This window comes from Crocuta crocuta, unplaced genomic scaffold, assembly GCF_008692635.1.
Source record: "Crocuta crocuta isolate KB4526 unplaced genomic scaffold, BGI_CrCroc_1.0 scaffold549, whole genome shotgun sequence".
Taxonomy (NCBI): domain Eukaryota; kingdom Metazoa; phylum Chordata; class Mammalia; order Carnivora; family Hyaenidae; genus Crocuta; species Crocuta crocuta.
This window is the reverse complement of record NW_027529169.1, coordinates 1,758,945-1,772,047: the sequence shown is the minus strand read 5'-3', so window position 1 is coordinate 1,772,047 and position 13,103 is coordinate 1,758,945. Positions and strand designations below refer to the sequence as shown.

The window sequence follows — 13,103 nt, the reverse complement described above, 5'->3', positions numbered from 1 at the left end:
CGCCGCCATTGCCGGTCACATGACTGAGGCTGTTGCTGGGATGACGGTCTGGGCCCTAGCAACAAGGGGGGGGAGACCCCGAGAAGGTGGGGGGGCAGTTTGCAGAGGGGGTGCAGACCGAGAGAAAGGGTAGGAGGGAGGACAGCACCCGCTTCCCCCGTACAGGTGATAATCACCGTTTCCTTTGACCCCCTTCCATGCAAGAGCCCCTGCCCTTCCGCCCCAAAACAAAAATGGAGGCGCCGTCCCAGTCTTTGGAGGGAGGGGGTGGCGTGTGGAACCGAGGGTAGGAGGTTAAATCTCTTAGAGACGCCACCCTTCTCGCTTCCCCCTCCCGGGAGGGGCCCTCTCCCTTTGCTATTGCAGCCAGCTGCGTGGCAGCTCCGGCAAGCTGGTGGTGGATGGGTGGGCGAGGAGTGTCGGTTAGGTAGGTGGGGAAGGGGGCAAATTTTCTGTGATCCTTCTGCCAGAAGGGCCTTTGAGGAATACTTTGGGATGGGAAGAAGAGTCATAGTAAAAAGAGAAGCACTGGTTCTAAAAAATAAACAAACCCCAGGACTAAACTATTGCAATTCCTTCCCTCATCGCTTGCCTTTTCCTAGATTGTTACCTTCTGTGACTCCCCCCACAACCTGTTCCCAGATGGGTGTTGGTAAGAGCCTCTGATTTTTGTTTCCACAGACAGGGATACTGAGGCCAGTGCCGAATGGGAAGTGAATACATTTTTTTTAAATGCCTTGTGGGTGGGGAGGGGGGATGTCAAGTCTATGGTTCAAATAGAGTTAAAAACTCTCAAAGAAAAAACAGTTCTGCTCTGTTCTGCTTCCCACATCAGAGCAATCTCCGCCCCCAGTCCAACTCACTTCCCTGGGGCCACATCAAGCCAGGTTTTTCCACCAGCCAAAAGACCTCCTCAGCCAAACAGTACTGGATCTCCCAGACTGGCAACAGCCTCTGTTTATCCGCCCCTTTCTTCACTCCCCCTCTGGGCTGGAGGGTTGGTCACTTTCTTCTTTCCCAGGACCCTGCTGTCCTCTTCCTGCTCTCCACACAGAGGACATCTTTCCCAGGAAGCCAGGGGGAACACCCAGTTCCTTCTTTTAGCTCCTGCATGTGTGCTCTTAGAGATTCACTCACCTTTACAGGAATGGGGGTGTGATCAAGCCCAGAACCCTGCGGGAAGTGGGGGCGGTCACATCATCTGTTCTCCCTGGTCCCCCCCATAGCTGAACTCCCACAAAGCTGGAGAGTTAAGTTTTCCATTCCCATGCACACCCCTCACAACCTTTTAAGTTCACAGCTATCTATCTAGAAACCCACATTCTTAGTTAGGGGTCCAACACCTTAAAGATCAGAATTCTTCATCTGGTTTCCACAACCCTAAGTACAGGTTTCTACAGGAAAGCGGGGGAGGGGAGGCATGTCTGTGAAGGAATATGGCTTCAATAATTTACTTCCTGTATAATGACAGCAATGGGAATAAATACACAATATCTTTTTTATTAATTAATAAAACAAAAAAAGATGAAAAACAGAAGCAACAAATGAAGACCATACTGCTCATGATACATCAGCCACATGGTCAGAAAACCAATTTCTAAAGAGCAACGGCTGCTGGTGTCATGGAGTTTTATTGCATTCGACAGGGGAAAGGTAGACGGTTGGAATGAGAAAGATCATCATGCCCCTGATGGGAAAATATTACAAGGGCTCTAATCCTTAGCCGTGGACTCATCTTGTCCTTTGGAGCAGAAGATGGAGGAGAGAGGAATTCTCTTATGACTGCATGACTTCTTGTGAGATCAGTCCAGCTTGATACAGAGCAAATATCTTTGCATCCCCACAGGCCAGTCCCTGGTGCCCATCTTTATATTAAAAAAAAAAAAAAAGTGTAGAAGCCATAAGGGGGATGGAGGGTAGCAAGAACGACTGCCTTAGCCCCAGAGGCATTAGGGGGAGGGGAGGACACGATCTGGCTCATCAGGGTCCTCTCCATTCTGAGACTATCACATGTCATTTCAACTCTTTGGAGGAGGCTGGGTGATTGAGTTATGGCTCTGACTCCTCTCTGGGGGTGGAGAGTGAAGATGACAAAGAAGGCCATCTGTCCTCTGGGAGACACAGTAGCAGTATGGGACGAGACAGAAAAGAACAGAATAACAAATACAACTGGAAACAGGGTTTGGGAAGGGGTTGGGAAGGAAGGTATGCTAGGCGCACACCTCCAGGGATTCAAACTCTCCAGTCCCCAGGCGCTGTTGAGAGTGGAGGTTCCCACACTTGAGACCGTCATCCTCTTGAAATGACCAGGGTTGACCTGGTACAGATATTCCCCTCTGCTAGGAATAAAACCTCAGAGATGGCTAGGCATGAAGAAAGGAAATCTAGCACTGGGAATGAACCTTATACCCTGGCCCATCATCCCAGCCTCCAGAATGGCCCACACCCCCACTGAAGGGTTCCAGTCCCAGGAGGGTTGGGAGGTCCTGGTGAAGAGCAGCAACAAACATCTTCACTCAGACTTGAACACTTTGATCATCTCTGGGCTCTTGTGCCCAGAAGTACAGGGGTGGGGGTGGGAAGTGGGGTGAGTGAAGAGATTGGAGAACGGTCAATTCTTGATGGAGACCTCCAATTCCCCACATAATTGCCAACCCTCCTGGATCCCATCTCTGGGAGGTGCCAGCCGGCTCGCCACTCTCCACCTCGAGTGTGTGTGCGCGTGTGTGTGTGAGAGAGACAGAGAGAGAGATGGGCCACATCCCATCGCGTATGTGCATGCCAGCACCCACAACTGTAGTATCCTGAAAGTCCTCCATCCCAGGGCCTCCTGGGAAGAAGGCATGCCACAGTGAGTTCTATAAAGTTATCAGCAAAATTCAGACACTCATAGTTCATCCCACGCAGCAAAGTGCATCCAGAGTAGTGCTTGAGCCAGGCCCATCTGTCCAGTCAGGTCCTGAAGATGGCAACCCTCCCTTCCCCCATCTCTTCCTATGTTATAGAAACAGCAGGACAGGTACAAAGATCAAGGCACTTGGGAGTGAGTCAACAGTAACACTCTAATGAAGCAAGCAGACTTGGTGGAGGGGAGAGAGAGAAGGAAGAAAACTAGACAGGGGGGAGAGAGGACAATGTATTTCTGAGGGCCAGGAAGAGCCCACTCAACAAGATGGAGTTATCTGAACCGAAGGAGCCTGTAGCTGGAATTTAACAAAGGAGGATGAGAAGAAACAGTGGTCAGCATTCCACAGTCCCCAAGCCTCTCAGAACCCTGCCACCTTGAACATAAAGCAGCAGTCAGCATGGAGTCTGGCAGTCTCTTAGGCAAAGATGTTGGTAATAAAATCCAGGAACCGCTTGGCATACTGCTCAGGATGGACAGTGGAGATCTCTGCCCCAGCCTGTGACAGGAGACATGGAACACGGTGTCAGGCCACCCCGCCACCTTTCCCCACCACCCACCCTCCGGTCCACTCCACGCTACTTCCATCCCCAGCCCTTCGTCCTTTTGCCACCCTGCTGCTCTGGCACAAAAGGCTCCCTGTTCCCAAACAGTCAAGACAGGAAAGGCTTTGGGGAACCCTCACCCCATGCTTGACGGTTTTGGCTGCATGAGCTGCTTTCTTCTTGGCATCATACTGTGTCAGGATGTCAATGAGGCCCATGAAATACACCTCCTTCTGGGGGGCCCCTGGGGAAAGAAACCGGCAGTGAAGAGCACGTGTTGTCCCAATTCCCTCTCCCCAGAACCAGTCAGATCCGTTCTGAAAAGCTAAGCAGCCTTTCCACCCACCACCCTGGTGTCTGTTCCCCAAGGCCAACCCTCCCCCCACCCCCCACACACCCTTAGTATTCCCAGGACCTCTCTCACCCTCTGCACTCCGGATGGCGTAGACATCAATGAAGGACTCAAACTCTCCAGGGCCCAGGGGCCGATGAGAATGGATGTAGCCTCCGATGCCCTCAGGGGAGGTGCCATAGGAGCCCACCAGAGCAGGTGGGCCCGTCAGGCCACAGTCCCCATCCCCCTCTGACTCCTCCTCCCGCACAGGCCCCTCCTCCTCTGGGTCCGAGCCCCGAATGATGTCGTGGATGCCCAGCAGAAGGCTGTAGTCCATGATCTTCAGCTGCACTAGGAACTGACACCCCACTGACAAATCAGATACCTCAGATCTCCTTCCCCACTCCCAGGTACCACCCTTATAGCGCCACTCCTGAGTTTCTGAGGCCCTCTTGGTGGAAGGAAGGATGAAAATTGAGGGGGTACACCACTGTCCTTTAGTGCATGAATGTCCTGGTATCTGAGGTCATCCTTTTAGCTGATTCTAGCCACCCCATCCAGGGGTCACCTCTAGGAGTTTTTCATGTCTCAAACCCAACCCCCTACATGCAGAGAACCCAAAGAATAAAAGGAAGGGGAGCAGTTCCCTCAGACTGTGAATAGGAGAGCCTGGCTCTGTGGCACAATGGATAGCACATTGGACTTCAAGACAGACTGTGAATGGGAGAGACAGCCGCCCTGTGGGGAGCTAAAGGAAGCAGTTATTTCCCAAAGCACCCCGGTCATCACCTCCACGTCTCTCTTTAGCTTCTCTAGAAATACTTTCTTCTCCTCTTCGCCAATATAAACTTTCTGGTTCTTGTTGAGAAAATCCATATCCTTAAGGGTGGGCAATTCTTTAACCTGAAAGTAAGTAAAGGGACATCTTGGGAATATATTCCTCCTGGCAAGGTCTCAGAGAACCATGCTCTACCTGGGGCTCTGGGTCTAACTCCATGGCTTCGAGGGTAGGGACATCTTACAGTCCCTCTCTGACTCCACGCTGCAATGCTGCCCCGGAGGCTGTTCTCAGCTCTAGAGTCTTCTCCATTCTCAGTCACTGCAGCAGTACCCGAAATCACATCCCATTACCTTCTGCTCATGGCTTTCAGTCAAGACCCCCTCATGCTTTCTTCTTCTTAAGCAAAAATAGCTGCTTGATACAAAGAACCCGGAGTGGGGGGTAGAGGGTAAGCATTTTACTCTGAAAGTCTGTCATCTTCATCCATCCCCAAACCTTCCACAGGAATAACCCATGCTAGTGAGAAAGCAGTTTTTTTCCACTGCGCATGCCAAACGTTTAATCCCTGGATCAGCACAGGTTTACATCCCTCCTCTTTTTGGTGGTTTGAGATAAGAATAAATAGCTGATGATCCCTACCTCTATCCTAAAGAGATCCCTTTATCTGCCCTCCCTCATCCCTCACCCTGACACCTAATATTGATATCACCTTTTCCTTATCGCTGGCTTCTCGGGACACTAGGGAGCCCTGTGGAGAGACCCAAAGATCAAGTCAGCAGAAGTGGCTAAAAGAATAGTTAGGATCCAGCTCTTAAGACGAGTACGCAAACCCACAATCTTCTTTCCTTTGAAACGAACCATCTAAGTGCCCTCCTGGGCCCTTCCCCATTCTCAGGCCAGGAGGGGCCTCTCCCTCGGCACTAGCTCTCCTCTTCTTACCTTGAGGTCATACTTCCTGTGCACAGGAAGACGGTGGCTGAACATGTTGCGCATCACAAGCATGTAGCTGTCCTCGTTGTCCACGCTGACTCGGTACATCCCCAGGAACTGGGGCAGCAGAGTGTTGCCATGGCACTTCACAATGTACTGGGGTGGAAGGGAGGAAGAGATGGGGAAAGGTTGATAGTAAATGCATGAAAAGCCCGGGGATGGGAATTCAAATACCACCATTCCAGGGTAGGGCAGACAACTTCAAGTAGAGAGGTTACGAGGTCAAAAGTGGTGGGGACTTGTTACAGAGGCCTGCGGTTATCCACACCATTTCTGGCTCTTCCTCTCCTCTGATGTGTTCCATCTGTATAATGTCTCTTAATCTGACAGTGCTTTCTCTCATTTCATCATCATTCTTTGAGATGCGGAAGGCAAGAATTATCCTGCTTTTAGACCCTCTTTAAGTACAAGTGGTCACGGAACCAGGATTAGGAATTACATCTGCTTACCAATGAAGTAATTTTGCCTAGATTAATGTTTCCTGGCGGGCTGGATTCCTGTAGTAAAAATGTTTGCATGGTGGCTTCTTTCAGGGCTAACCATTTCTCAGTATTGCTGCCTACTTCTCTCCAGAGCCAACCTTCTCAGAAAAGGAGTCCATGATCGATCCACTTCCTCTCGTTCACACCTCAAGCCAGTGGAATCAGATTCATACCCTCATTTTTCCTCTGAAATCTCTCTATTCCTCCTTTCCTCAAATCCCTCAGTTGCCAAATCCAATGGGTATTCTAGACAATGTTGTATTTCAACTAGGCGACACTGGATCCAGTCTCTTGCCAGAACTCTCTTCACCCTGAGCTCCCACTCCGCCACTCTTCCAATTCTCCTCCTGTCTCACCTCAAATCACATTCAGAACAAAGCAGGGCATCCGGTGACTCAGAGTCTCCTTTATGGGCTCTTCTCTCTACTTGCTCCTCAAGGTTCTATCCTCAGTCTTCTTTCCATTTCTTCTCCACACATTTCCCGTCAATAACCTAGTCCATATTTATGGCTTTAATTACCATCTATTCACCTGTAACTCTCAAATCTACATTTCTACTTTCCTGAACTCTACTCCCCAACTACTTACGTGAGATCTATATCTGGATAAACTATAGAAACCCTACATTTAACACGTCTACATCAGAGCTGTTCTCTCCCCCAAACTGGTTTCTTTTTCTGCTACCCAACTGTTAATGAATGGACACCCCATCACCCCTAACCAGAGATCTGGAGACACCTCTGCCTGAATTCCCACGAGCCTCCCACTGGTCTTCCTCTGTGTGTCCGCTGCCATGGCTCCTCCAGCCTTTGTCATTCCTCACCTAGACTAGTATTGTTACCTCCTACTTGGCATCTTCACTTGAAGTATTCCCTTCTCTAACCCATTCTTGAAAATGCACTCATAGGGCTATTTCTAAATAACATACCTGTCTCATAGCTTTGTGCCTTTACGAGTTTTCCTTTGCCTCAAATGCTTTCTTCTACCTTGTCCCGTGGGTCCATACTAGTCTTCAAAGACTCAACTCTTATGATACACCCTCTAAAAATCTCTCCTTGAACCTCCCAATGCACTTCTCTCCCCAGGTTGAGTTGGGATGCTCTTCCTCTGCACTCCCACAGCATTCTCTACAAACCTCTGCTCCTGCACACATCTTGCTGTGTGCTAATGCTCATTTCCTGCTTTCTGCCACTAGACCAGGAGATCCTCCAGGGTCTCTTCCTCATTCATGTCTTTCTCTACTGCCTAATGTAGGGCCTAGTAAGAACAGACATTCAACGTTTGTTGAATAAACCAAACATTTTTTGAGTCTTTCATTTATTCCTTGCTCATTGACTTTGGAAAGATACTTCTTCAGTAGAAAGATATTCAGTGTTTTTATCACCAAAATATTCCAGAAACTCCACATTCCAAGTTAATCTGATCAGACAGAAGAGCCTCCCTAATCCCACTTAGGACTGGCTGTGATCATGGCTTCTCTCCTCCAGTTTATCCCCAATTGTGTGCTTATCCTGATTTTCTCCTCAAAAACGCATTTATTCCTGACAGTATATTTGATGTTAACACTTCACCTAATTCTGGCTTAGTCTATAGTTTATACTTTGCTATACATGTGCCCTTTACCTATCAATCCACAGTGCTTTTAGTTTGTAAATACCAAATGAGAAGAAACACGTCTAACTTCTCCTGTTTAGAAAAGAACACAAGGAGGTGGGTTTTTCTGAAACACATGATGTCAAGTGCCTCTTGGGGAGCAAAATAGGTTGCAGGGAGGAGAAAGGATAGGACATCCCTCAACGTGCTCTAGTGGTTGAGCTGTGAATAGAGAGGGGAGGAGGAGAGGCCTGACCTGGTGGTAGTTGGAGAGGTTGCTATGCATGTCAGCAATGTCCTCACTGGATACTTCTTTGATGACCAGAGTTCGATCATAGGAGATAAGGAAGCGACCATCACTGCCTTCACTCTCACTTGGAGGACTTCGGGTAAGGGATACCTGGGGACACAAATAGGCCGGAAGCTGCTTTCCTCTTTGGATGGAGATGCAAGTCATAGGATAATGGTCAAATGAATGTGCCTGAAAGTGGATAAAACCGTTGCATAAACGGTTGAGCTGGAGAATCTTAATCTGATGACCATACTGTGGACTGAATGAAAGTGAAGGCAAAATGTTTAATGTGGGGTTTTCCCCCCAGGGACAGGGTTGATGGCTTTCACCAGATTTTTGAGATGACTGTGATCACAAACAGGTAAAGAACCAGATTTTGCAAGGCTCTCATATCTCCAAACATGACTGGCCCAAGGAGTTCCCCATTTGTAAGGGAGAAATGACTCCCCTCACCCGAAAACCCGAGCAATCTCACCAAGTAGTCTTGGTCATCAATGCCAAATCGATCACGGAGGTTCCTGAAGACCTGGGGGCAATACTCCTTGAACTTGAAGTGACTAGGCAGATTTTCCCTGAAATAATGGTTTTCAAGGCAAGAAAACAAAGTTAACATTATTACATTCATGTAGGTCTTGACACCTACATGAGAGCACCTTCACACATATTATATTCTTTGATTCTCATAAAACTCTTGGGAAGTCCTTTAAAGGTATAGGATTCCCATTTTATAGAAGAGGAGACTGTGGCTCAGGATGGATGAGTGGCCTACTTCAAATACATGGCTGGTAAGCACCTTAAACAGAATCAGGATCTAACACCCATCCAAACAGTACCATTTCCCAAATCTCATGCAAGTTCAAGACATCCTAAAATCGGCAATAGGGGCCATGGTTTTGAATGGCATCTTTTAATACTAGGTGCACTTAGGAGACTCACATATTTCTTTCTTTTTTTAAATGTTTTACTTATTTCTGAGAGAGAGAGAGAGAGACAGGCAGCATGAGTAGGGGAGGGTCAGAAAGAGNTTTGAATGGCATCTTTTAATACTAGGTGCACTTAGGAGACTCACATATTTCTTTCTTTTTTTAAATGTTTTACTTATTTCTGAGAGAGAGAGAGAGACAGGCAGCATGAGTAGGGGAGGGTCAGAGAGAGGAGGAGATACAGAATCTGAAACAGGCTCCAGGCTCTGAGCTAGCTGTCAGCACAGAGCCCGACGCAGGGCTCGAACCCACGAACCGTGAGATAATGACCTGAGCCAAAGTCGGACGCTTAACTGACTGAGCCACCCAGGCACCCCACACATATTTCTTTCAAGGTGTCTCTATCAGAAGGCTAATGGTAAGGGCATCTAAGTGTATTTACTCTATGGTACTACCAGGCTAGATGAAAAACAGACTAATACAAATATGTAATGGTGTAGGGAACACTAGAAGTTATTGTAATGGTTTCTTTGCACTATACTGAATTTCTGCATTGGGAAAGAGGTTAGAACACAGAATCTGTTAGTTGCCTTCCACATCTACAACCTTCAACTCCTTGCATCTTAGCTCTTAAAATTATGTAATACTCTCTTCTAAGAAGGTTGACGTGAGAAGAGCAGGGATCTCCACGTACCTGTGGAAAAGGTGATTGTTGACCTTGATCTTGGAGCTGGCCTTAAAGTCATCTGGCAGCAGCATCACTGGGGGAGGCACCTGGCTGAGCTCATTGATCTGATAAGCCAAAACAAGAATAGGGAGCCAGTGAGTAGGGGTGCGGAGAGCTACTTCTACACTACATCTGGGCAAGAGTCAGAAAAGAGCAACTCAAACCTCATTCCTTTAAGAACACTGGTTACGCAACTACTTGCCAGAGGTGAGAGAATGCGTCTGACCTCTTCTGCTGCCCAGCAGGACTACAGTAAGCAACCCCCCGCCCCCAGCCCCTCACACTCCACCCCCGTGGAACTTCATGATCACAGCAGTCATCTTATATTAGGCAAACCCTGTAAGCAGCTCAGGACTATTTTTAAAGCTGTGAGAAGTTCTACAGAAAAAAAAAAAACCCTCAGCAGACTCAAGACAAACAGTTCCATGCTCCATTAAAAACAAAACAAAAAGGCATTTTTCAAAGTACGCAAGAGTGTCAATGGGACTCCGGGAAGTCAACAGCAACAAGAATGAAATGTCCACATCCTGCAGGAGGCATCTCCTTACAAACAGGACCAGTCCTTCCAGACCACCCTGACCCAGGTCTCTCTAGTAGGTCCCCACCTGCCCGGGTGTAACGTAAACCAGCTAATTCTAGAGGGAATGCAGGCAGGCAGAGGATATGAGTTCATGAGGTATCTGTTCCTAAAGTCAAGCCAACCCATGACCCAAAGATGCAAGCAACACATGCTCTCCCTGGCCCCCAGAATCAGCCATCTGCTAATTTTGGGTGGAAAGGGAGTTCCTGTACTAAGAAATCCCAAGGAGATGTGTTTTCTCCCCAGTGTTGCCACAACAGCACTCACCCACCTTTAATAGTGCACTTTACTGGCTAGTTTATGTAAATTCCCCACCTAGATCGTGAGCTCTTCAAGGGGGAGGACCAGCTGTAATTGTCTGTATCTCTCGGGTGCCTTGCTAGCATAATAGGTGGCACAAAGGGTCCTGGAGTGTTTAGTAAGTGAATAAATGGATGCCTTGTGTAACTTTACTGGATCATTCAACACAGGTTATGAAGTGGAGTCTAACCTAAATCCCCCAGATTGCAGTGAGACTGTGCTCCTCTCGTTCTCAGTAGAAAAGGAGGGCAGAACATATTCCTCCAGGGGAAAAAAAAATCCACTTGAGATTCCCAGCCTAAAATTCAGCTACAGTGCTTCATGCCCCCTCCTCGCCACCTGCTGTTTAGCAGGCTGAATCATCACTAAGACATATGTTCAAGGAATTCTCCATTCTAAACACTTGAAGTAAATGTGTGTTGGCTGGAGGGTGGGGTGTTGGAGCTAAAGTACGTTTACCTAGGGAAGCTGAGGCAGGTCTCATGTGTAACTCCCTCTATCCTTACTGAGGGAAAATCCTCCTTATTAAGCTTCCCCAAGGGATGGATGGGTCACCTGGAAGGTACATATGAGAGGCAGCCCTACCTCCATCAGCTTTGCCCATCCCAAGTGCCTCAGCCTGGATACGCTCTAATTAGAGACATTACCACCCAGGAGCTGGGAGCAGTCCACAGAACCACAAATGCAAAAGAGGCTGGCAGACCCCCCCAATGACATTTTAAACTTCAAATTAAGGAGGGGACAAAAATTGTATTCTCTTCACCCTCTTCCATCCCTACACCCTGTCATGACTGTAACAATTCAAGGAAATGGATTCATAAAATACTGCCTGTTACATTCAAAGTCACGGCATCCCTCCCACCCCAAATCTGAGGGAGAAGGGCAATAGTTGTGCTTCCTTCGGAGTGAAGAAAAAGAGATTCACTGGCCTGTTTGGCCTCCTCCTCATTCCCAGGTCATACCCTCTACCTGTTTCTAAAGTTCGCCATCATGGTGTCCCCAGCACCAGAGCCCCTCAGCCATCGCTTTGGTCAAAGATGCCCCCCCGCCCCCATTACACCAAACGCCATCACTCCAGCCAGCAATGGGGATGAAATTAAGACCAAAAGCATATACCATACATGCCAGTCCTAATGAGGCTGAGGGTGGGTAGCTTCTCTGAAATGCTGTACCACTGGAAGGGAAAGGAAAGGACAAGGAGGATTAGCAAGTCCAGGAAAGCCTGGAACTTCCCCCCGAGCCAAGGTTCCAAAATCAAGGACAGCAGCGGGAAAGGAAAACGAACGATCCTCCTCATCCAGCTACCTTCCCTGCTCCCTTTCCACACACACACACTCTCCCCAGAGACCTCTCTACCACCAACCCTGAAGAGCCACTCCCCCTAATGTCCTTCCAGCTGAAGCCGGGTCGGGGTCAGTCTCTGTGGCCTGGGGCTGAGGCTGGACCTGGCAGGAAGGAAGGAGCGAGTTGGATTTCAGGTGGAGAAGGCGGAACAAGGGTGGTGGAATATATGCGGAGGGGGAACCAAAAGTCCACATTTCAAAAACCAACCAACCAACCAACCAAACAACAACGTCTAAAACGAGAAGATACGCCGGGGAACACCTGCGGTTTGGTGCGCAGGCACCAGAACAGACGCGGGGAAGAGCCGCAGCGCGAGGGGCTCCGAAGGCGGGAGCCTCGAAACAGGGACGCCCGGAGGCGCACGAGCAGCTAGGTTTGGACTGGGCTTCTGGGGGGCTAGCGCCAGGTCTCACCGAGTGGGCTACGCCCCACAGGAACACGCCCACCAGCGGGTCGGCCGCCCGGAACACCTTCACCTTCTGCTGCACGAAATGCTTCTTCTTGGTTTTGGAGGCGAAGCCGAAACCCGGGCCCGGTGCCGCTGTCGCCGCCGGTACGGTACCCGGCGGGACAGAGGAGGACGCCATGGTCGGCCTCTCCGGTGCACCCGACAGAGTGGAAAACCCGAGCCGGCGGCGAAGCAAGCTCCCGACCCCGGAAGCGGCGCTCACCTGGGCCGCCGTCACGTGACCGGAGGCTGGCCCGCAGGCGCGCAGCAGGGCGGGGCGGGGCTGGCTCCGCCCCCTGGCGCCAGCTCGGCCCCAACGTCCGCGCGGTGGGTGGGCTCACCTGGCGCAGGGGGCGGGCGCTCGGAAGCCGCGTTGTGTGCTGGCAGTCAGCCAGGTCCGGACCAGCCAGCGAGGCGATAGGGATGCGACCTGGGCTGGCCCGCTTCACTCCCAGGGAAGGAGTGGGTGGGACTCGGTTGCTGCAAAGTCGCCGCCTGCCGATTTTGCCCAATTTCTAGGAGTAGTAACCTCGCTCTCAAAAGCACTTCTTTTTACGAAATAAGAGATTCATTAAGTGGTTTCGATGGATTAAATGTGCTTTTACAAGGACCACTCAAGCATCATTCTGGAGGGTGACTGCAGTATTCCAAAAGTCGAGAGGAGATGGCGAACTAAAACGGTGGCTGTTGGGATGGAAAGGAGGGAATGGCCTCTAAAGGTATAGTTTGAGGGGCGCCGTGGTTCAGTTGGTTAAGCGTGTTTGTCTCAGGTCACGATCTCACAACTACGTTCGTGGGTTCGTGCCCCACATTGGGCTCTGCACCGACAGTGAGGAGCCTGCTTGGGATTCTCTCCCTC

General features: G+C 49.6%; 1 protein-coding gene across 1 annotated transcript; it reads right to left on the bottom strand.

Annotated features, from left to right (window-relative positions):
• Positions 1 to 1,480: 1,480 nt before the first annotated feature.
• On the bottom strand, positions 1,481 to 12,472 carry PIP4K2C (phosphatidylinositol-5-phosphate 4-kinase type 2 gamma). Its single transcript, XM_077757578.1, has 10 exons — positions 12,210 to 12,472; positions 9,540 to 9,637; positions 8,398 to 8,494; positions 7,887 to 8,030; positions 5,505 to 5,651; positions 5,275 to 5,313; positions 4,574 to 4,687; positions 3,875 to 4,142; positions 3,591 to 3,694; positions 1,481 to 3,404 (listed from the first exon to the last, which is right to left on the bottom strand). Exons 1-10 carry the CDS (start codon positions 12,381 to 12,383, stop codon positions 3,324 to 3,326), a joined length of 1,266 nt encoding a protein of 421 aa, XP_077613704.1. The 5' UTR covers positions 12,384 to 12,472; the 3' UTR covers positions 1,481 to 3,323.
• Positions 12,473 to 13,103: the final 631 nt, after the last annotated feature.